We start from the raw sequence: 21,883 nt of genomic DNA on the forward strand, positions 1-21,883 counted from the left end.
TAACTCATAACCTCATTCAACAGATTCTGTTTTAGCCATGTTCACTATATTGTCTTATAACACTACTAGCTCTATACACTCTAATCACTTTCATATGATCAGCATTCTATATGGCCGACAAGATCTCCCCTACTACGCTATACAGCATGCGCATGTCGTAAAACTCGGCCACATTCTTGTAAACCTTTAGCCGATCCACAATATCATCCCGACTTAGCATATTCTTCCACTCACCACTGCATGTACAGTGGTCCATGAACTCGCCCAACTTGACGGCTCCGCAAACCTTGCACTTCTGGTCCTGTGTCGTCCACTCAATGACATATGATTCAACAGCTGCAATGAGCCGCTCCTCGATGCGCATCCGTGAAAACTCAAAGCCACAGCCTGTACAACGCCATGTATTTTCGCCCGCGCCTTGAGATAGATCCTCTGGGAGAAGATCCTCGTCGCGGCAAAAGTCGAATTCACGCGGCATAGCACAATTCTCGCAACTAATATCACGTAGAACAAGGCTCTCAGAGGGATTTCGGAAGGCTCCCGCTGTGCTGAAGTCACTGATGTCAAACATCTGGAGCAGTTCTTTACGCAGGAGGCGAGCTTCCATTATAATGTTTTTGTCTAGCGAGAGAATCTGCATGATGGCTTTGACTAGCTCGAGAATAGCTTTGTGGCTATCAAGTCCAGAAATATGCGAGCCTGGCAGATTGGGGAAAGCATAGTCGGCAGCAAGTTCGGGGTGCATCATTTCGCGCTTTTGGCGGGTGATCAGGCTGGCAATCTCCTTCTTCAAAGGCTTTTCAAAAACGGGCCCGGAGATAATATTGGTGAGATCTGTGCTCTCGGGATCTGCAGTCAGATTATGGATAGGAATTTGCGTCATACGTGGAGTCCCTGATACCGCAGCATTAGGACGTTTGAGGTTATGCATGATGCGGATAAACTCGACTACCCAGTCGCCAAAGACACTCTGCAGGCGAGGAGGCAAAAAGGTCTGCATTTGCCAATGCATCACAGTGTTGAGCTCCTGAGTGCCCTCATGCTCAGCAATCTCTTCACACCCAACACCACCATAGTTGTATTCATCATACCATACCAGATAGTCCCAATACTCTTTGATATCCAGATCAATAAAGTGGAATAAAGGTTGAGTCTTTATGGACTTGGTAATGTATTGACCAAAAGCATATGCAGTCTCAACATCTTGCTTTGTAGTCTGCAAAATTAGGCGGCTAGAGTTGGCGAAGATGACTTGGCATCCAACCCTGCGGAAATCCCCCATAAGTTGCTGGAAGGCCTTGCGGCATATCAACTGCACGTAACGATGGAGAGTATTGTCATAAAGATAAGAATCGGGATCTTCGACCCAGCGCAGTAAATGATTAACCATGAGATCAGCCATGGGGCTGCCTCTACAGGCCTCGGACCACCAGCTTTTGACCATCCCACGAAGAACCCGGATTCCCGCACCCGAAAATGAGTTGTGAGAATACAGAATGCCCGTCCCATCTTTGTCGGTGGAGGGATCAGCGTTAAACATTTCACCCTCTGACCCTTCTAGGGCATTGATAAGAGATGACGTCAAGATGGTATTAATCGCCAAATTGCGAACCTCCATCTCGATACAGACTGTCAAATATGTTCCAGGGTGGTTGACTTGAGGCATGGCCATCATATCAAGTGGCCCAGCAATATTATCCTTTTCATACCCGCCGTGATCCGGTCGGGCATCGGCTGACCACCAAAGGGCAACGTTGTTGGCTTGTAGCCTCCTTGCATATGAAACATCGATAAGGAAGCGCGGGTCTTCCTTTTCCAAATTGCACAGGGGAATATCAGCATAGCGGGCTAGTGCCATGAAATGAGTAATCTCGCCTGCCAAGCGCAAGTAGTGGCGCACTAAGCGCCTGACAGCAACTGGCTGCCAGCCTAAAGGAGGCAGCGAGCCATCGTAAACGTCGTACTTCATAGGCAGCGTAGGAAACTCCCCAAGAATAGGAATGTTGTGAATCAAGGATTCGCATTGTGATGACTGTATCACGAGGACTTGGGCCCGGAGTTCTTCTTTGTGCATCTTCTTAACAACATCGCCGATTTCTAAATGTGCTTTGCGCTGAGTCGTGACCTGGGTGACCTTGAAGGTGAGCTTCTCCTGGAATTGGAAAAAGTCTTGGATACTACCGTTAGAAGCCGTAACCTCGGCGACATGCTCCCGTAACTTTTCCTCATAAATACGAGAGATATTGGGAATGTCTTGCATGGTCTCGCGAGACCGTTGGAGAATAACAATGTGCGCCTGTTCTGCCCGTGATGAGAAGATTCCATATATTTGCTTGTCGCCCGTAGTGATTTGCGAAATGTATATGAATGCAAGGGGAACAGACTCTAGATAATTGCGTTTCTTTTCGGGTTGCTTGAGGCCAGAGAGATCAAAGCCGCGCTCTAGGCCTTTGCCTAGCACAGCTTCCTGAGACTGGTCAATGGTACAGGAATTTCCCAGCTGCAAAAGCGCACGCATATTTAGGGGGAGCTTCTGCTCATAGACACCCTCTACGGTGCGGTCGTTGAGAAGTGGAAACCATTTCTGCATTTCAGTCACGTAGCTTTCTTCCGACATGGTCAATTGAACTAGATTGACGGGTAAATGGCCACTAGGAAGCGTGACATTTGCTGGCTTTATGGAACAGTCTTTTAGTTTCAGTTCTGGGATGCTCTTCGTTTTGAAGTTGACGTATAGTTGCCGTGGAACATTGATTTTGACAGGATGAATCTTTGCATCAATAAGAACGTAGGCCATGACGATGCCTGGACTGTCGGTTGCCTTGAGATGCAATATTTGCCACGTGTTGGTGAACGTTGAATGGGCCTGTCTCATCATGGTCTGCTGGATGCTGTTGTTATTGTTGTTCATACGACGATCGCCAAACAACTGACGACGCCTCCCCCTGGCCTCTTTCTGCATCTTCCACTTGCGCTTCTGATACATCAAAAACGCTATATAGTCTTCTGATGGGTCAGGCATTTTCTTCGGCAAATCCTCTAAAACTGGGGTTTCATCACGCTCGGGGGCCTTTCTCTTTGGCATGGGCGAAGATGCTACCTGAGAGGAGGCAAAAGCAGCTCCAATAGTCTTGGCTTTGGCAAGCTGGTTTCCGTAATCTTCGACATCTACTAAACGGTTTACTGGATCGTCTCTCGATTCGCTAGACTTGACAGTAAACATGTCTGAGAGCTTCTTCTGCTTCATCTTGTCATCCTTTTGGTTGATACGACGCTGAAGCCAATCGGGGTGGGTAACTCGTGGAACCGGATTACGGACTTTTTGTAAGGCGGCAGGGATGGTGATCAGCTTCTGGATAACGGAGCCAAGGCGTTCTAAATAGTAGTTCCAGTCTAAAAGAGCACGGGGATCGACACTGGCCGGATCTTCTTTCAGCCACTTGCGGAGATATAATCGCTTCGTTTCTTCTGGAGCGGAGAAGATTGCAACAGGAACAGCCCGCTCAGTGACAGGAGCGTTGCGGGGGATATATGAAATGATGAATTTACAGTTCAGACCCTTGTCTTTCACCATACCTTCGCCCAAGAAGTCGGCCAGACGTTTGGCTGTTGTAATAGACGTTGACTTTTGGCTGCCGTACTCTTCAAGAGTTTTGCTCATGCTACGGTTCTCCGAAATAAGATCCATAAGCTCCTCATCAGAAAGTGTAGAGCCCTTATTATATAGAACATCAAGCCATCGATTGGCAACCTTGGAAACAGCACCGTAGCACTCGGCTAGAGTAGCACCTTCTAAGAAGAACTTGAAGATCTGCTGCTGGAAGATTTTAATGAGCTTCAGCTCACCACGGCGCTTGACCTCGAAACCCTTGAGCTCAGCCAAAGACCCGTCATCGTTAAACACAGCATAACGTTTCTTCAAGTTCTTGTCCTCCTCCTTTGACGTAGGGATGACCATGGCCTTGTAAGGACCATCGACTTCAAAAAAGATAGAGTTATCGCTGTGTGTTTCATATTTGAAAGTGGCGGGATCAACCAGTGTCTGGTACTGGTGATTGGTAAACTTTGCATGGACTAGATGATTCAACATGACACAGGGATATGAGATGGCCACCTTTTTGCCGTTTTTCAACTTGAAGGAGAAGTTCTCGGGGAATGTTGCTGGAAGCATACACCAAATACCGTCGGTGTCTAGTTCCAAAGGACGGCCGAGTCGGTCAACCAAGTCTTTGGCAAGTTGAATAATGGTAGCACCAGTTAAGCACGTGACACCGGCCATTTCCATTGAGTGCCAGCGAGAGCCCTTTCTCATGACGTATCCGTAAAAGGAATTTAGAATAACTTTGTGGGCTAGCTGCAGGGAATCGAATAGGACGATCATTTTTTTCGCAGCATCTACCTCTGATGCAGGAGCGCCAGATGACTTGAGAGCTTCTGTATTCCCCTTCCATACCTTCGCTTTGCCCTTGTAATCGTAACGACGGTCACGGAAGTCACGTACAGTGTTAATGTAAAAAGGGTTCTCGCGTTGACAGATTATAGCCTCTCGTACAAGTGTCTTTGACTCGTGAATCTTATGGTAGATCTTTTGTGAGTAGAGTTGCAAACGTTTCCGAATCAACGCAGCCTGTTCGTCAAGAGATAGCTCTTGGAAAGACCTCATAGGCATTCCAGGCCGCCGAGGAGGGAACTTTTCACCTTCCAGGGTGTTACGAATCATATTGTATTCGTCTCTCTTGGCCGGTATGTACTCTCCTCTCCAAGCCCAAGGCATTCGCCGATCGCAAGTTTTGCCTGGTCGGTTGAAGTCACAGGCGGCACAGTCAGACTCTTGAATCATAGAATCGGGCTGAAGTCGGTTGGTAGTCATGATGTTAGGGTACATAGACGCAACGTCCAGATGATAGATGAGAGGATTCTCGTTCCGGTTTGGTGTATCTCGAAGCTGAGTTAACTTTTCTACGATTTGGCTTCGGACCTCGTCGTAATTTGTTATGTCGTCCATGCTTTTCTTTTCTTCAACCGTGATGCTAAACTTCAATGCAGCGTCCAAATCTTGAATAAGCTCGTCAATAGCCTCTGGTTGCACAGCAAAGTTCACCGGAATATCAGCACGGAAAACTCCGGCTTCAATACTTTCAACGTGGCCACCAACATAGGTTTCCGATTCAAGCAAGTGTCCTTCCCAGAAAGATTCTCTTGCTGATACGTGCTTGTTGGGCAAAATAATTTCTTTTTGGTAGGCTTGCACCATCAGTAACATTTCGCAAAGCGTACCAGTGCCTTTTCTCAATGTGTCGTCGCCACTTAGGGGTAAAATGGTACACAGAGAGAAGATAAAAGGCTGCACGTATTTCATGTACAGGTAGTACGTAGCTACGGCATCGGAAACTGAGTACTCGGCAAGCGTCTGTGGTCTTTCGCTAGCATAAGGGGTCATCAACTCAGGATCTAATTCGTCTGGGTCATAGCCGAGCTTCGCTACTGTCACCGCCTTTAGACCGCGGGAGCCTTGTGGGAGGTAACTATCACGGTTCACCCAGTGAAAACAATCCATGTGAACGCCGTAGTTGCACTTGAACTGATCTTCTGAGTCTCTCTTCCACCCAATCTCCTGGTACATATCGATACCGTTAAACGCTGCTCTAGCCTCGACGTATGGCCAGTCGAAAAAGTCGCCGTTGTATGTGGCAATGACTGTTGGCCGAGAAATTTTGATGTGCTCGAAAAATCTCTCAATGAGGGCCCGTTCGTTAGGTTCATTGAAGATGATGAAGACGCCGGGATATTCAGGTTTCGGGGTATAGTCAAAATCCGCAATATCTTCTGAAACGATCTCTCGATTCGTGATCAAAAAACCTTGACCATCAATCATGTACGAAATCATCATGATCTGATCGACTGAAGAGTCAGGAAACTTCAATGGCGACTTGCACGTCTCGATGTCATAGGCCATGACAACAGGATCGGCCATTGCGAGACGCTCCTCGTTGATTTTCAAGGTTGTTACACCAGCAGAGAAGTCTATGAAGTACCATCTTCCCACTCGTATGTCTGGGGTTGTTAGTACATAAAGTCTTTCGTTATTGACCAGGGAGGGCTTGAATTACCAAGATCGATCATTACTCTGACATGGTATGGTACGTCATACTCTCGAATATCAACAATATAGTCGCTCGCATCCGCAACATTGGCATTCCCTCGTTCGTCTTGCTCTACCGAATCATCATAGAGATCAAGTTCTCCGGTTGTTCTAGGAGTTTTAGATTCCAATGGTTAGCTAGATCTTGTGACGTGGAAGGCGGGGTTCCCGTATGCACATACCGCACAACATCAGCATATGCATCCATAGCATTCATGTTCTTTCTATTCCGTTCTGCAATGGGCATGATTTCTCTCCTTGCAGTCATTAGATCAAAAACATTGACAAATGTGAGCTTGAGAAAGGTCCTCCGGTAGCCTAACAAGTGGTTCGGCATGGTGAGATCTTCCTTCTCGACCTTTGCAACAGCTTTGACAACACCACCTCCATCAATACGCTTTACCCATTCCTCGACCTCGCTTTCGCGGCCCTTGCGGACTGCAATTAGCATGTATGGTTCGTACTCGACTGTGGCCTTAAAAGTAGACTCGTTTCCATCTTCGATGAAGTAGCAGTCGAGAGCTGCTCGACCATTGACATTGCGGCCATCCGGGATCGAGGTGGGTTGAACATTGACTAGCCAGCCCTCTTTCCTCTTGCCGCTTTCAATACGTTCGAATCCCATTTTTTCGTCTATTTGGTGGGCCATCCGAGTCCGCTCCCATCTCTCATCAGTGGAAGTAGCTTCAAACCGACCTGGAGTAGAGGTGAATGTGCGTGTAGTTTGTGAGCCATGATAGGCGGCTTTACCGCGTCGAGCGAAGCCTTTCTGAGGCTTCCGCAAAGAAGTATTAGGCATGGCGGTGGATATTTGGGGGGGGGGGTGGTCGAAGGTATGTTATCACAGTTAAAGCGGCCGGTACGTGGTTAATAGGAAGAAGAGTAGAAAAGAGGCGACGTGGTGTAGTCGTAATTGTGGCTAGGCTTGATTCTCTATGATATAAAGAGAGATAGAGAAAGACAATCTAGAATTAGTCAGTCTAACAGCTGGCAAAAGACGTGGTGTAAAATGTCACCCTAAATATTGAATGTAGGGTAGGTAGAATTGTAGTGGCATCAAGCTACCGAACATTTAGCATTCTTTGTTATTTTGTGCTAGGGTTGGCTAAATAGAAAAGACGCGTTAAGTGCTTCGCGCCATAGCTTCCAGAAAAACCAAAGCCCCACATTTGTGCCAAAACATTTCTCACGGCGGGTAGTCACGTGACACACGATCAGAAGCTTGATATGGGGGGGCTTTAGATCGAAGCCTGTAACAATGACCGCAGATTGTCTTCAAGCGTCTCAGACAACGGTATCTAGACTATAAATTTGTATTTGGACTGCCTGCAAACGTTGGCGGGATTTCGCTTCTGTAATACTACCAAAATGGATGATCAACGACCAACGAAGCCTGCGAAGAGCTCTAATGAGCGCCAGGTATTCATGTGGCAGAAGCCCGAAGGCAAGTCTGTTGTAATCCAAAACCTGTAAAGAAACTTTACTGATACTTTGCAAAAAGACCCCAATGCGCCTAAAAACGAGAAAGAAACAATTGATGTCAACCTTGAGTCTGCAATTAAGACTATCAAGCCTGACGACTTCAAGGAAATTGCATCTATTCCATGCGCAAAGCAGAGTCTGGAAAAGGGAATCATTGGTGCAGCACTAGCTGGAGCCGGGCGTTTTGTATGGAAAGGCATGTCATTACCGGATAGCTGGGGTTTTGCCATGCTGTGATGCTAACTGACGATACAGGAAACTTCAAATCGGCGGCTAACTTTGCTGTGACTTTTGGGCTGATTGTCTCCGCGGGCGCTTTTGAATACTGCAATATGAACCGCAAAATGGAGAGAATTGCTATGAAGAAGATTATAGAAGTTCATAATGAACAGCAAGGGACTGAAAACATTACTGTTGGCCCCCCTCCGAAGGCCGTAGCCAGACCCCCGGCGCCTTCAGGAGCGGTTATTGATATGAGTTTAACGCGAGAACAGCGTGAAGCGGCTATGATCAAGGCGCGGGAAGCAGAACAAGCTAAACTAAGAAAAGCGTGGTGGAAATTCTGGTAGATACCGGGGATGAGAGAAATGGACATGTACTGGGAAGAATAAAGGGATGGATGGTATGATTGGATATAAATGCCACAGCCACCGGGTATCACGACTGTACAATACTGCGTATCGAAACAAAATAGCACGAACACTATTAAAATGAAACATGGCAGCACACGGGCGGCCTATAAATTAATCAATTAGGCTTCCTATCAAGGAGCTGAACTCATAACGATAAAAGCGCAGGCTAACCAGAACTCCGACATGTGACAGACGTATCATAACTTTGACATAATTCAGAAAGAAGCCCCTTAGTAGACCAATATACATTACATCGTGATATCCAAGAAAAGAAGAACAAGCGAAAAACCACGTCATATCTACTCGCAAAACAACATGTGAAGAAAGGCATTTTTACACGGCGAAATCCAGGAACCGAACCCGCCGGACTTCTTTGCGATCGTCTGGGCTTGTTTGCCGTCTTTTGTTCCGCCTGTTTGCCCGTGCATCGTTTTCAATCTGCTTTCGATAGGCGTCCAGTTGCTCGCGGCGTCTGCGATCGCGGATCTTGGCAAGCTCTGGTGTTGGCTCAAATGCGACGCCGTCCATGCCGACGCCATCATCGTCCTTGTCATCTGGATCAAAAATGGTGATTTCTTCCTCTTTCCAGGTTAAAGCTGCGCGGATGGGCTCTACGACTCGAGGTGGTTCATTGGGTTCTTGCACTGGTTCTATTGGCTTTTCGGTAGGTGGTCGCTTGTTCTCAGTTGGTGGTTGTCTGGCAGGAGTTGTTTTCACTCGATTCCGCGATCGACTTTGGCGGCTGGAAAGGGAGGTGTTACTAGGCGTAGAAGTAGCTTTGGGTATTTGTTTTCTTGCCGATCTGCGCGGCCGTGTGGTGACATCATCGGTTGATGTGTCTGCCGATAGTGGTGACATATCTGGCGTGTTGATCTTGGGTTCCGGCTTATGGGCTAGTTTACGCAGAGGCTGAACTCCATCCACGTCCATAGGATCAGAAGTGCTAGGAGTTGGGGTTTCGGCAGGGGGGATGCGTGCTAAGCGCGCCATGCTGCTTGTGGTATGTTTGGCCTCAGACGATGTTGAAGAGGAAGCTATAACTACGGGGGAAGTAGAAGGAGAGGGTGTAGTAGCAATAGAAGTTGTGGTAGGAGTTGTATCAGCACGGGAGGTGTTGGTAGTTTGATTTGGGCCGTTTTCAAAACCAACCCCGCCCCCACACGTGATATTTAAACCGTTGAATTGATGTGCAACTTGAGATCGGGGACTCAAGTTTCCGCTGGCGCTGGGGTTATCGTTTCTGTCTCTTGAAGGGAGAACAAAGGTGATGTTTGGAATGGTTGAATAGACAGTTGGGGGCTGTACTTGGTCAGCGGAGCTTGTGAATTTCCGCTTTGCAGTCAGAGATTGTTTCCTATTGTGTAGTTGTTGGGGGAGGCTGATGTGGTTATCTGTCATGGCTCAAGATTTTATTGTTACTTATTTCTCGGACGGGGTCGTGTTGCGCTGAGCTATGTTTCTGGCCCTTGTTGCTGGGTTAACGGGGGTCAGGATGGGTTTATCGCTTGGTATTAAATAGACTGTGGCTAGGTCAATAGTGTTTCTTGTTTGGATATGTTGAATAATGGCTAGAAGCTGCCAGTTAAGAAGAATGGAGTGAGAGGCCGTGAAGAATATTAGATATGAAGACAGATGAAGTTTGAATAATAGACTGGTGCGATGTATTGGGCAGAGAGTGAAAGAAAAACGTCACACATTTCACAACTTCTAGGAAATAACAAAATTAACGCTTGATAATGATTGGCTGCCAGGGGTCAAAGAATAAGGCCCTGCCTGCAGTCAGAGTCAACAAAGACCTCCACTAAGCCTTGACTGGTTAGCTTGTTGTAAGCAAGTTTATTGCTTGCCAGTAGGTATATATTCTCATGATGTTACTTGGAGCCTAATCGGTGCTCAAGTGCAATCTGGAAGATTCGCTCTTAGAATATGGTGCAGTAGTACCTTATACTTGGCTGGCGCCCAAAAAGTTTACTAGTTGTTAAATAAATAGATGCAGTTAAGGATAACTTGTTTGGGAGCTGTTTATGGGTAAATAATCATCATGTAACCTTGGGCCTTGATCACCACACTCCTCTCAACCCCACATTTATCTTATCATGTCACTTGGGACCCATCAAGTTTTCTAATATTAGCCGATGTTTACCCGTGATCTTTAAACTCGCTGCATCAAGCTTTCAGCGTCTGTTCTAGGCCGCGATCAGCGCCATGCTGGTGGAAAAAAAAACCACAAGTAGTCGATAACCCGGTTCGCCGCGCACTCAATATGTTGCGAAGCAGTCTGGCAAAGGTTTGTCGCCTGTGGCATAAGTACATACCGGCTAAATTAATATGTGGCTAACAAATTTTGAAGCATCATCACGGCGCAACTGTGCATTTTCAGCACTTACGGGCACTCCAGGTTCAGTCTTTTCCAAAAGCCCCTCGGCCAGTGCAATGCTTTCGCCAATTCTCATCCTCAGGTGGCGACGAAGAACTCCTTCTCCCCTACGAGATCGAAGCTCGGAAAAGGCTTAGAAGCAATACTGCAGCTCCGGCATCGGCAGTATCCTCAGAACCCTCAGTGCATTTGCCGACGCAAACTTCACCAGTGCCACCTATACCAACACCGAAAGCTGAAAGTGCTCGCCAGAATAATAGCAGGCCTAGCGTAGGGCTATCTGAACAGATAAACACCACTATTGTTCCACAACCTCAGCCAGAGACCCTGCCGGTTACACCAACCCTGGATACAACTGAATCCATCACAGCTTCCCTAAATCTCGAGTCTACGGCTATTCCAGCTACGAATACGCTAATTTTAAATGCATCGATTGCGCTCGAATCTCGTATTCATAGCAAAAAGCCTGCGGGATTCACCATTCGAAAGGCATCTAATGATGATGAGTTTCTTCTGCCATACGAAATAGCGGCCCGTAAACGCATAAAAGCTGCTGAGGAAAAGGCCACTGCTGAGGCTGCTAGAGCTAAGGCGATTGCTGAAGTTGAAGCTGCTAACAATGCTAAAGCTGCTGCTGAAGCTAAAGAGCGGGCTGAAGCCAAGGCACTTGCGCAAGAAAAAGAACGTGCTGCACTTAGACAGGCTGCCGAGGCTAAAGTCACAAATGAGGCCATGGCTGCTAAACTCATGGAAGAGATAGCCAAACAAAAGGTTAAATCTGCTGAAGAACAGGCAATGGCTGAGGCTAGGAAGGCTGAGCAAAGGGCTACAGCCGCCCAAGAAAATGCCAGGGCTACAAGTCTTGCTTTGGCAGAAGCAAAGGCTAGGGCTGCTGCTGAAGCAAAACTTATAGCCGAGGCCAGAGCCCGAGTTCAGGCCAGGACCCCTCCCACATCTGCTACTGAAGTTGAATCAAGGAGGCTTTCTGCAACCGGAACTATGCCCCTGCCTATTCGCGCTGCTTTTCCGGCTGCAACGGCTTCGACTTTTGCTGCTACACAGAAACCGTTGTTTTCCATTGGCCGGAAATCAGTGGATGACGAGTTTCTTCTTCCTCATGAGCTTGCTGCAAGGGACAGGCTCCGTAAAGCTCAAATTCCGGGGTCCTCTTCGGCGCTGCCATCCACACCTGTACCGGATCCGACATCTGCCCCTCAATCTTCAGGACAAACTGCCTCTACCCCTGAAAAAACCTTGGAATCCCTTTCTATACTGCCAAAATCTAGCTTTACAATTCGAAAATCCACACCTGAAGATGATTTCTTGCTTCCTGGCGAGATGGCTGCTAGGGGGAGATTGCGAAAAGCAAATGCAGCTGCCTCGTCATCAGACATAGGGACCCCCTCCCCCAAGTTACCATCTTCTCCAAACTTTAGAGCAAGTCGAAGTGACGTTGAAACGTTCCTTAGTACCAAGGCCTCAACCCAAAAATCAGATTCTGAACAGGCAGCTAGATTAGCCTCTCATTTGGCTAGTATGTCTAAAAATGCTTCCTCAAAACTAGAGGAGGGCCAAGATCCTCAGAGCCAGATCAGCAGATTCAGCAATTTGATCAACAATATGCATTCACAGCGCCAGAAAACTGAAAGCAATGATAGCGGCAATGGCAACAAAAGAGAAATAACAAGTGGACAAGGCCTTGGGTCATGGGGCCTGTTGATGCGCAAGCGGGGTCGTGAACAAGGAAAAAGTCAAAGTCGGGGGGGACAAGACAAAAATCAGCACCAAGAGCTAAGAGAAAACACTCATCACCAAAGCAACGAAAGAAGACGACCAGATGCACGAGCTCAGAGTAGGGGTTCGCCTGTGAACCACGCCCAAGGCAGGACCGCGGATTTACCCAAAAATTATGCCTACAAAGAAACCAATAGCGTTCCAGAAACTTCAAGCCAGCGCAAGGGCGACAGGGTTAACAAAAGTGGAACGAATCTGGAAGCTCTGGGGATTGTTGTTGACACCTCATTACCGCCTGACGATTCCCCAGAGGCCCAAATTCAAGATCCTAGGAAGAAGGGGCGGAAGGGTCGTCATAATTCGGCTGAGGAAGATGAGGAGGACCGCAAGCATGACCGTCCTGCTAAAAAGAACAAGAAAAAACGAAGCGATATGGAAAATGACAGGCACGGCCGGCAACTCCACGATGAAGACCCTGATGCAAAGGCCTGGAGTGCTGAGGATGAGTGGCTCTTTGAAGAGCGGCGTCGACGCAAGGCTGAACGCAAGGCCGAGAAAGAAGCCGCCAAAAAGGCGGCCCTTGAAGCCGAAGCCAACAAGGTCAAGACTATTTACCTTCCCGAATTCATTAGTGTCTCAGCCTTATCTCAAGCTTTGTCAGTCAAAATCCAGGAGTTCTTGGACATTCTTCTTGAATATGGATTTGAGGATATGACGGAGGATACCATAATGACAGGCGAGACCGCAGCTCTAATTGCCCAAGAGTTTGGTCTCGAGGCTGAAGTTGACGATGGCCAGGCCCGTGATGTACGGGCCAGACCACCCCCCGAAGATATTTCCGCGCTGCCTCCACGTGCCCCTGTTGTCACCATCATGGGGCATGTAGATCACGGGAAAACAACCCTGTTAGATTGGTTGCGCCAGTCTTCGATTGCTGCACAGGAACATGGCGGCATCACACAGCACATTGGTGCCTTTGTAGTGAAGATGAAATCTGGGAAGCAAATAACATTTTTGGATACGCCTGGCCACGCAGCTTTCTTGTCTATGCGTAAGCGTGGTGCTAATGCTACAGATATCATCATTCTAGTTGTGGCTGCCGACGATAGCGTAAAGCCTCAAACACTGGAGGCCTTGAAGCATGCCCGCGAGGCACAGGTTCCTATAATTGTGGCAATCACCAAGTGCGACAAACCCGATGCTCGAATTGATGTTGTCAAGAACGACCTCAGTCGTCATGAGATCGAAATTGAGGATTATGGTGGTGATGTACAGGTCGTTCCCGTTAGTGGAAAGACTGGTCAGGGCATGGACCTGCTGGAGGAGAACATCATCACACTTGCTGAAATGCTCGACATGCGCGCCGAACTTGACGGCATGGTTGAGGGTTGGGTTTTGGAGGCTAACATCAAGAGCGTTGGAAAGGCTGCCACGGTTCTTGTTAAACGCGGTACTCTCCGTGTTGGAGATTGTATCGTTGCCGGCCATACATGGGCTCGTGTTCGTGCTCTCCGCGATGAGGCCGGCCAGGAACTTAAGGAGGCTGGCCCCGGTACCCCAGTAGAGATTCTGGGATGGAGAGACCTGCCACAGGCTGGAGACCAGATAATTCAGGCCCCCGATGAGGCCAAGGCACGCACTGCCGTCAACTATCGTATGGAAATGAGGGAGCGCGAGGAAGGTCAGAGCCAACTTGCGGAGTCAGAACGCAAAAAGAAAGAGGCTTTGGTGGCAGAGGAGGCAAAGAAGGCAGCCGATGAAAACGGCGAGGATGCTGGAGAAGAGGAGAAGGGACCCCAGATCGTCAACTTCATTGTCCGCGGCGACGTTGTGGGGTCAGTGGAGGCTGTTTCTGCCACGATTTTGGAGATTGGAAATCATGAGGTACAGCCACGTATTTTACGCCAGGGAGCTGGAAACATCTCCGAGTCTGATGTTGAATATGCCGCCATCTCTGGAAGTATCATCATCTCATTCAACAATCCCTCGCTAGGCCATATCAAACGCCTTGCTTCAGAACAAGGCGTGCGAATTGTAGAGCACAGCGTGATCTACACAGTGGCCGACGACGTCAAAACCATTCTTTCGAAGAAGCTAGACGATAAGATCACTTACCGCGTGATTGGCGAGGCTGAGGTCTCCAAGGTCTTCTCCATTAATGTGAAGCGGCGCATTTATCGCAACATTGCCGGCTGCAAAGTGCGCAACGGCATCTTTAAGCGCAATGATCTCGTTCGAATCTTCCGCAAGAAAGAGCTGCTATATGAGGGTAAGTCAAAAAAACAACTAGATCAATGGCTCCTTATCCTAGAGAATGCTTATGCAAGAACCAACTACTAACAGACTGTCCCCAAACCATAGGCAAAATGAGCGAACTAAAGCATGGCAAGCGTGATGTCATGGAAATGAGGGTTGGAACCGAGTGTGGTGTTAGCTTTGAAGACTTCCAGGACTTTGAGGCTGGGGATATAATTCAGACTTGCGAAGAGGTTCGTACCAAGCGGTCTCTATAAGTTCTGAGCGAACTAACCCCCCTTTTGTTTGTATTATTACAACCTATTTTGTGTACGATAAAAATTAAGCGAGAGTATGAGAGTAGTGATGTCATAGAGTTGCTGGTATAGATTTTCTTTTTCTTGTCAAGATTGTTTGTTTACGCATTCTATTTATTTACCTTCTTCCCCAGTTTTTACTTTGTGTGTACATATGTTTTCTAAGTCTTTATGAAAAGTCTCTATCCACGTCCTGGGGCAGACATTATGTTCATTGAAAAGGAAGCTTTGCTCACTTTGACTGCGTTCCGTGCCTTGTCTAGCTTCTTCAGGCCTATCCGGTCCGTCATGGGCGTCGCATCAATGATGTTGTCAAAGTCATCATCATCATCATCATCATCATCGTCATCACTAGCGCCCTCATCTTCGCTCCCTTTGTTGTTGCCGCTCTCGTTCTCGCCGTTATCTGAGTCTGGTTGAAAATCTAGGGCAACTTTAAATTTTTGCGACTCTGAAGCTTTATTCGATCCTTTGCGATTTGACTCGTCTCGCACAATGTGTAGTATGTCCTTGGGTGCGGGGGCATCCTGGAACGTCTTGGAGGCAAGCACTTTGCGTCTAATTTCAGCCATGGCAGCTTCTTCATCTTCATCGTCTTCATCGGAGGAAATGTCGAACCGGTCCTTGATTTTCTCCTCGGCTGCTGGCTTTTTTTCAGGCTTTTTGCCTAGATATATGCCATCAGCACTCTCATCCCCACTGTGGTTGGCTTCATCTGAGCCTTCTTCTTCTGAGCTTTCCTCATCTTTGCTTTCGTCTTGCTCGGAGTCTACTGGTGCTCTGTGGTTGGTGTTTCCAGAAGTCCACATGTCATCCTCTTCACGAGACTCGTGATATTCTCTTTCTAGCTTCTCCATCCACTCATCCTGCACAGTCTTAATGCTGGCCTCGTCTTCACAGGCTGCATAGCGCTTTAGAATGGTTTCATTGATGTCCAGGAAGGCCTGGCCATATGAGAATGGCTCCAAAATTGTTTCCGCCCAGTCTAGATGGCCACAGATAGCAAATGCGGCCGCCATCGCCTCAGCGCAGTTCAGGCGCCAGGGTTTGCCGTAGTTGACGGTGTTGGCAGCGACTAGATATGGCAACAAGCGCTCACATTTGCCGCCAACGCGACTCCATTGTATCTCAGCCATACGTGCCCAAGAGCACTCAACAACCGCACAGCCAAATTGCTCCAGCATCGGTGCATCAGCAGGCGACAGGGTCTTTTTGCCGTTTGGCGTGATAATGACACCAGGGAATCGCTGGCCAATGTGCAGCTCACGCATAAGGCCGCTCTTCATAAGTTTTTTGCCGGAGCATCGCTTAGGGTCGCAGTGTCCTAAGTCCCAACAAGCAGCCTTGAAAGGCAAGGCAGCGGACGGCTGGCCATCGCGTGTTGTGCGTTGGCGTGGAGGGCCATGGGACTTTTTGCCGCGAAAGTTTTCCTTCTTATGGCGAACCATTTTATGGATGAATAACGAGTTGACTTTGGTCTAGAGCTAGCAAAGAATTATGACAAAATATCAATAGCAACTGCAAATCAGGTTCTGATCCGTAAGAGCAAAGTTTGAAGGCGCTTAGCATTAAGCTGCGCTTAAGGAAGAATCGACTGAGGGGCAGATGCGAATTACCCCGCAGTACAGGGTTGATTAGATAGGCTCGAATAAGCTTGCGTGCAAGTTGTAGGTAATTGAGCCTATGAAAACAAAAAAGAAGAGACAAGCGATGAGGTAATGTTCTTATATCAGCGTGTACCGTCTGTATGTCACGATAGTGCAAGTTTTACCCTTGGTGAAGCCTTACAAAATTGTAAACGCCACACTTACGGCCGACGCCACGCATAGATGATGAACGCCACTCAGGTGGGGCCTCACCTTATTAGGCAAGGCAAAGCAAGCAGGCATTTAGCAATGGAGTACTAGGCTTCTGTTAGCTTTCTTATCGAAATGATAGGTGGTTTGTTCGAGAAGACCAACTGTAGCCGTGCATGCATAGCTCTCTCTGAATCTCAAACCTCAATGCCTTTGCTCTTCTAAACTTTGTTTTAACGCTCTCGATATCTAGTGCCTTTTTGCTCTGCCATGCGTGGCTCTTTGTTATAGCACTCGTGACAGCTTCTTATTACACCTGTTTCTTTCTAAAAGGTCTACCTGTTATTTCCAACCCCCAAACAGCTCCGCCCGCCACCTCTAGTGTGTTGATTGACGCCCGGATTCCAGCAAAGCCTATATTGTCACGACATCGCCCCGCACCGCCACTACCCGTCCACCTCTTATTTAGCCATTCAAGTCCTGGTTTCTTTATTTGACTAGAGCCATAAACCTCATAACTTAGGCATCTTCGCCATCGGCCTGCCCTCAATGTCTCAGCTGCAACGATACCTTCAGGCTGCCTGCAGCCCCGAAAACTTCGAGCCAAATCTTGCCCTCAATCTCGAGATTGTCGATTTGATCAACTCTAAGAAGGGCAATGCCCCACGCGAAGCGGCCACCACTATTGTCAGCTATATCAATCACCGGAACCCTACTGTCGCGCTTCTTGCCTTGCACCTCCTCGACATCTGCGTGAAGAACTGCGGCTATGCCTTCCATCTTCAAATAAGCACCAAGGAGTTTTTGAACGAGCTTGTCCGCCGCTTCCCCGAGAGACCTCCCATCCGCTGCTCCAAGGTACAGACCAAGATTTTAGCCTGCATTGAAGAATGGCGCGGCACGATTTGCGAGACCAGTAGATACAAGCAGGACCTTGGCTTTATCCGTGACATGCACCGCCTTCTAAGCTACAAGGGATACAGCTTTCCTGAAGTACGCCGTGAAGATGCTGCCGTGCTGAATCCTAGCGATGTAAGTATTCAAGCATTTGTCGTGATACCAATACTGTTTTCTCACCCACCCCGCCTTCATGCATATCGAATAAGTAAGTAGCAGCAGATTCTAACAAAACCACAGAATCTCAAATCCGCAGAGGAGATGGAGGAAGAAGAACGGGAAGCTCAGTCTGCCAAGCTCCAGGAACTCATTCGTCGCGGAACACCCGCCGATTTACAGGAAGCGAATCGCCTCATGAAGGTTATGACCGGTTTCGACACCCGATCAAAGACCGACTACCGCGCAAAGGCCGCTGAAGAAGTCGGCAAAATACAAGCAAAGGCTCGCTTACTGGAGGAGAGACTCGAAGCTTTCCAGCCAGGCGACAAGATGGTGGATGGTGACGTCTTTTCAGAACTAGCTGCTGCTCTACAAAGCGCACAGCCTAAAATCCAGAAAATGTGCGAGGAAGAGTCTGAAGACCACGAAGCTGTCGCTAAGTTGTTTGAAATCAATGACAACATTCACCGGACCGTCGAGCGTTATAAGTTGATGAAGAAGGGCGATATCGAAGGCGCAAAAAGCATTGCTGGTGGACAACACACCAAATCTAAAGAAGCTGCGCAGTTATCTGCCAACACAAGTGCATCTGCTGAGCTGTCATTGATAGACTTTGGCGGAGACCCAGAGTCTACTGCTGGCTCTAGCACACCATCCTCTAGTCAAAAGCCTTCGAGCTCTGCGGGTCTAGAAAACGATCTCTTGGGCCTAGCCATTGGTGAAAGCTCCTCTACTTCGGCATCTTTTGGCCAAGGCGGAGGCATTGCTCTAGGCTTTGGGGCTAACTCTAACGTCCCCGGTCCAAGCCTTCTTTCTTCTATGACCCATAATAGCACTGCCAGAACGGCCTCGCCACTTGCGAACTTCTCTCCTTCCCCTGGTCTTTCCCAGGCCCAAACACCCCAGCCTGCAGCCTCAAATGACCCCTTTGCTGCTCTCGCTGGCCTCTCTTCTTCCTCTAGCCCCGCGCCTGCTGCTAGTTTTGGCGCCTCTTCGGTTAAAAATACACTCACTTCTACATCTACCCCTGCTACCGCTAGCACAACTGTCCCTGCCGAAGATGACGAGTGGGCATTTTCTTCTGCGCTACCCGAGGTGTCTTCTGCTCCCAAGGAAATCCGCTCTACAGTAAATAACACAAGTATTAAGATTGACATGGTGGCTGGCCGCAGGCCAACTAGTGCCAATGCCATTGCTGTAGCGTTTTTCTTCAGCAACAACACCCCCCAAACTGTCGGTCAACTTCACTTCCAACTTGCTGTCACCAAGGTATGTCATCGCAATTTTATCTACTCTGTGAGACTCCCACTAACCTTTATTCTCACCACACAAAGGGCTTTGAATTGGGCCTTCAGCCTCAAACAGGCCGTGACCTTGCACCTCACCAGAACAATGGTGTGACGCAGGCCGTTGAAGTATGGAAAGCTGGCGATAAGGCCTCTAAAGTTGACTCAGTCAAGTTGCGCTGGCGGATATCTTATTCCGTTTCTGGTGAGACTAAGACAGAAATGGGCGAGATTTCGGAGATTACCATTGCCTGAATTGTGTAGTGGCGCACCGTATACCACACCTCATTGTGTTCCGTGTTGAGTCTTTTGTTCTAGCCGTACATTTGTAGTTGGTTTTGCTGTTATTGGTTTTTTTTTCTCAGCCAGTCTCGTCTTATGCTCTGAGTTATGTCTTGGCCCCTGTCATGTATAACCTGATGATGCTTCACTGCCTCGTTGATTTTTTTCTCTTTCTTTTTTTTTCTTTTGCCGCGCAAGCCTTGGATTTTATGAGCTCGGGGAGTAAAATAAAGTTGTGCTAAGTCTCTCATTCAACTACGATTCTTCGTTAAAAAGCGAAAATTGTCTTAGTCGTTGTGATTCCGTGCGACCGAAAAAAAAAGGTGCAAAAGCGGTGACATCAGTATTTCCTGATTAAGTTATATTGTAAGGCTGACAGTGTAATAAGGTGAAGGATCTGGCAAAATCGAGCAAGGCTGAGGAGAAATCAATACTACCAACTTTTTCTTTCTCAAATCTCAACTTACTTGATTTTGAGTTTATTGCCTTGTAGTAACTGCAAGCTCAGCCACACCTGAAGCTTTTTTTCTGAATCAGACTCATAGTCTAGTGTATACATTGAAAGATCATTGTCTTAGAAAAGACTACATCATCATGGATATCGCTGACAATCCTCCATCATCACGCTCGCCTATTCAAGACCGTACTTTTGAACTGGAAAAACAGGCCGACGACAGGCAGTCCAAAGCCCATTCTCGACGAGGTCGCCGTGACAGGGAGCATGACTCCCGTAGTCATCGCCACCGCGATAGCAGATCCGAGCAATCTAATCGCCACCGACACAATTCTCGCGAACGACGTCACAATCGTGAACGTGACTCCGGCCACGAAGACTCAAGGGCCCATGGATCTTCTTTGCGGCGATCGCGCTCTCGTTCGCCACATTCGCACAGTCACCGACACCGAGAACGCGACGATGCAGAACGCAAGAGCCATAAAACTCGACGAGAAAAAAGACACTCCCAAAATCGCGACAGCAGCGCAGAAGCAGACCGAAAAGATGAACGAGGCTCGAATCGTAGAAGCGGCGCTATATCCAAACGACATCGGCGGTCGCGCCGTTCTTCGCCTTCACGTTCCCGCTCCCCGGGGACTAAAAGGCCAGTCTCTAGAAGCCCAGCACCGGCCAATCGCACAGCACTGCCTTCCCAAGAGTCATCATGGGCGATAACCCGCGGTGAAGCACCACCGATTGAGAAAGAAAAGCCAAACTTTAACACTACAGGTTTGCTCGCTGCTGAATCCAACTCGGTACAACAGTCTGACGGTACTGTCATTCGTCTAAAGTACACGGAGCCTACAGATGCCTGTAAGCCGCGCAAGCGCAAGCGTGAGTCTTGGAAACTTTTTGTCTTCCAGGACAAGCAAGTTCTCGATACAATCCCACTTGTCGAAAAAACAGCCTGGTTAGTCGGCCGCGAAAGCGCGGTATGTGATTTCCCAGAAGCCCACGCTAGTGTCAGTAAGCAGCATGCAGTGTTTCAGTTCCGGCTCAAGGAAAAAAGAAATGAGTTTGGTGACCGGGAAGACACCGTCAAGCTTTACGTCATTGATCTCGAGAGTTCGCACGGCACGAGACTCAATAATGAGACTATACCAGCAAGCCGTTATGTGGAATTGCGTAGCGGCGATGTTATCAAGCTAGGAAAATGTAGCAAAGAATACGTAGTCATGATGGCCTAGAATCTACATTACAACCTTTTTACAATACCGACGTACCAATAAACCATGGCAAAGCGGACTTGCTTCTCCTTCTAGCCAACTTACCTTGTGATTCCGGCAAATTAGTAGGAATGCGTTTTATGCTATTAAATGACAAAGATTGGAACGTCAGAACAATAAAAAATCACCATCCCTAAGCAGGAACTCAAGTTGAGATCTTAGGGTCTATGAGGCACCAAACCCTGGACGCAAGTGATAGGTGGATCAACACTTGTTAATCGGCTTATGCAGATCCAGCCACCGCGGCTTCTTACTGACGGAAGATCCGCAACTAAAGCAGCGAAATGACAAGAAACATGTCAGACTCCAACTCAATGAGAAGGGTCAGAAGGACTCAGGCCTAGAACGAAACGGCAATATTTGAGTGGCATCATCCACAGATTCCTCAAGCCCAGCCAACCAACCAGCCAGCCAAGCAGTGGTACGTACGGCACGTTTAATGTTATTATGTACACCACTTTACAGCTAGTGTGCATATAGGCTTTGATTTGCAAATCACAGCAGGACCAAACAAGCAGGTCTTGGCTCCCCCTAGCGGCCAATAATGTATATCTGTGACTTGTGCTACGTCGCAAGTCAGCTGCAGCTTCATTTATGATTTATGACAGGAGCCTTGGAGGGATTCTGGGTTTAGTTGAATATGTATCTGTATGTATATGCGTATATGTGCTTGTGTGCTGTGCTACTAGTGCGTGTTGCACATGGGAATGCTAATAAAGTACTACATTCCGCTCTATATCACCAGTGGAATGTTTCATGTTGATTCAACGTGTTGCAAGACGCTTCGCCAATAGATGGGAAGAATCACGACGACAAGTAAAT

At 48.0% G+C, this 21,883-nt stretch overlaps 6 protein-coding genes across 6 annotated transcripts; 3 read left to right on the forward strand and 3 right to left on the reverse strand.

Moving 5' to 3' along the window:
* Positions 1-106: 106 nt before the first annotated feature.
* Positions 107-6,941, reverse strand: HOO65_020398 (DNA polymerase epsilon catalytic subunit A; the record flags this gene model as incomplete). The annotated part of the gene is made up of 3 exons (XM_071006241.1): positions 107-6,054; positions 6,111-6,253; positions 6,325-6,941. 3 exons carry the CDS (start codon positions 6,939-6,941, stop codon positions 107-109), a joined length of 6,708 nt encoding a protein of 2,235 aa, XP_070861036.1.
* A 569-nt stretch (positions 6,942-7,510) lies between these two features.
* HOO65_020399 (uncharacterized protein) lies at positions 7,511-8,193 on the forward strand (the record flags this gene model as incomplete). The annotated part of the gene is made up of 3 exons (XM_071007047.1): positions 7,511-7,597; positions 7,715-7,805; positions 7,880-8,193. The coding sequence occupies 3 exons, from the start codon at positions 7,511-7,513 to the stop codon at positions 8,191-8,193; spliced, it is 492 nt and encodes a 163-aa protein (XP_070861037.1).
* Positions 8,194-8,589: 396 nt separating this feature from the next.
* On the reverse strand, positions 8,590-9,654 carry HOO65_020400 (uncharacterized protein; the record flags this gene model as incomplete). The annotated part of the gene is made up of 1 exon (XM_071000055.1): positions 8,590-9,654. The coding sequence occupies one exon, from the start codon at positions 9,652-9,654 to the stop codon at positions 8,590-8,592; it is 1,065 nt and encodes a 354-aa protein (XP_070861038.1).
* Positions 9,655-10,519: 865 nt separating this feature from the next.
* HOO65_020401 (Translation initiation factor IF-2) lies at positions 10,520-14,880 on the forward strand (the record flags this gene model as incomplete). Its single annotated transcript, XM_071006286.1, has 3 exons — positions 10,520-10,543; positions 10,655-14,636; positions 14,711-14,880. 3 exons carry the CDS (start codon positions 10,520-10,522, stop codon positions 14,878-14,880), a joined length of 4,176 nt encoding a protein of 1,391 aa, XP_070861039.1.
* Positions 14,881-15,101: 221 nt separating this feature from the next.
* On the reverse strand, positions 15,102-16,367 carry HOO65_020402 (Ribosome biogenesis protein TSR3; the record flags this gene model as incomplete). Its single annotated transcript, XM_071000056.1, has 1 exon — positions 15,102-16,367. One exon carries the CDS (start codon positions 16,365-16,367, stop codon positions 15,102-15,104), a length of 1,266 nt encoding a protein of 421 aa, XP_070861040.1.
* Positions 16,368-17,264: 897 nt separating this feature from the next.
* On the forward strand, positions 17,265-21,022 carry HOO65_020403 (putative ADP-ribosylation factor-binding proteinC25H2.16c; the record flags this gene model as incomplete). Its single annotated transcript, XM_071006326.1, has 6 exons — positions 17,265-17,747; positions 17,853-19,040; positions 19,106-19,262; positions 19,322-19,385; positions 20,006-20,493; positions 20,565-21,022. The coding sequence occupies 6 exons, from the start codon at positions 17,265-17,267 to the stop codon at positions 21,020-21,022; spliced, it is 2,838 nt and encodes a 945-aa protein (XP_070861041.1).
* Between the last annotated feature and the right edge of the window lie 861 nt (positions 21,023-21,883).

The sequence above is a fragment of the Ceratocystis lukuohia genome (assembly GCF_044167205.1).
Source record: "Ceratocystis lukuohia strain C4212 chromosome Unknown Supercontig2_pilon, whole genome shotgun sequence".
Taxonomy (NCBI): Eukaryota; Fungi; Ascomycota; class Sordariomycetes; order Microascales; family Ceratocystidaceae; genus Ceratocystis; species Ceratocystis lukuohia.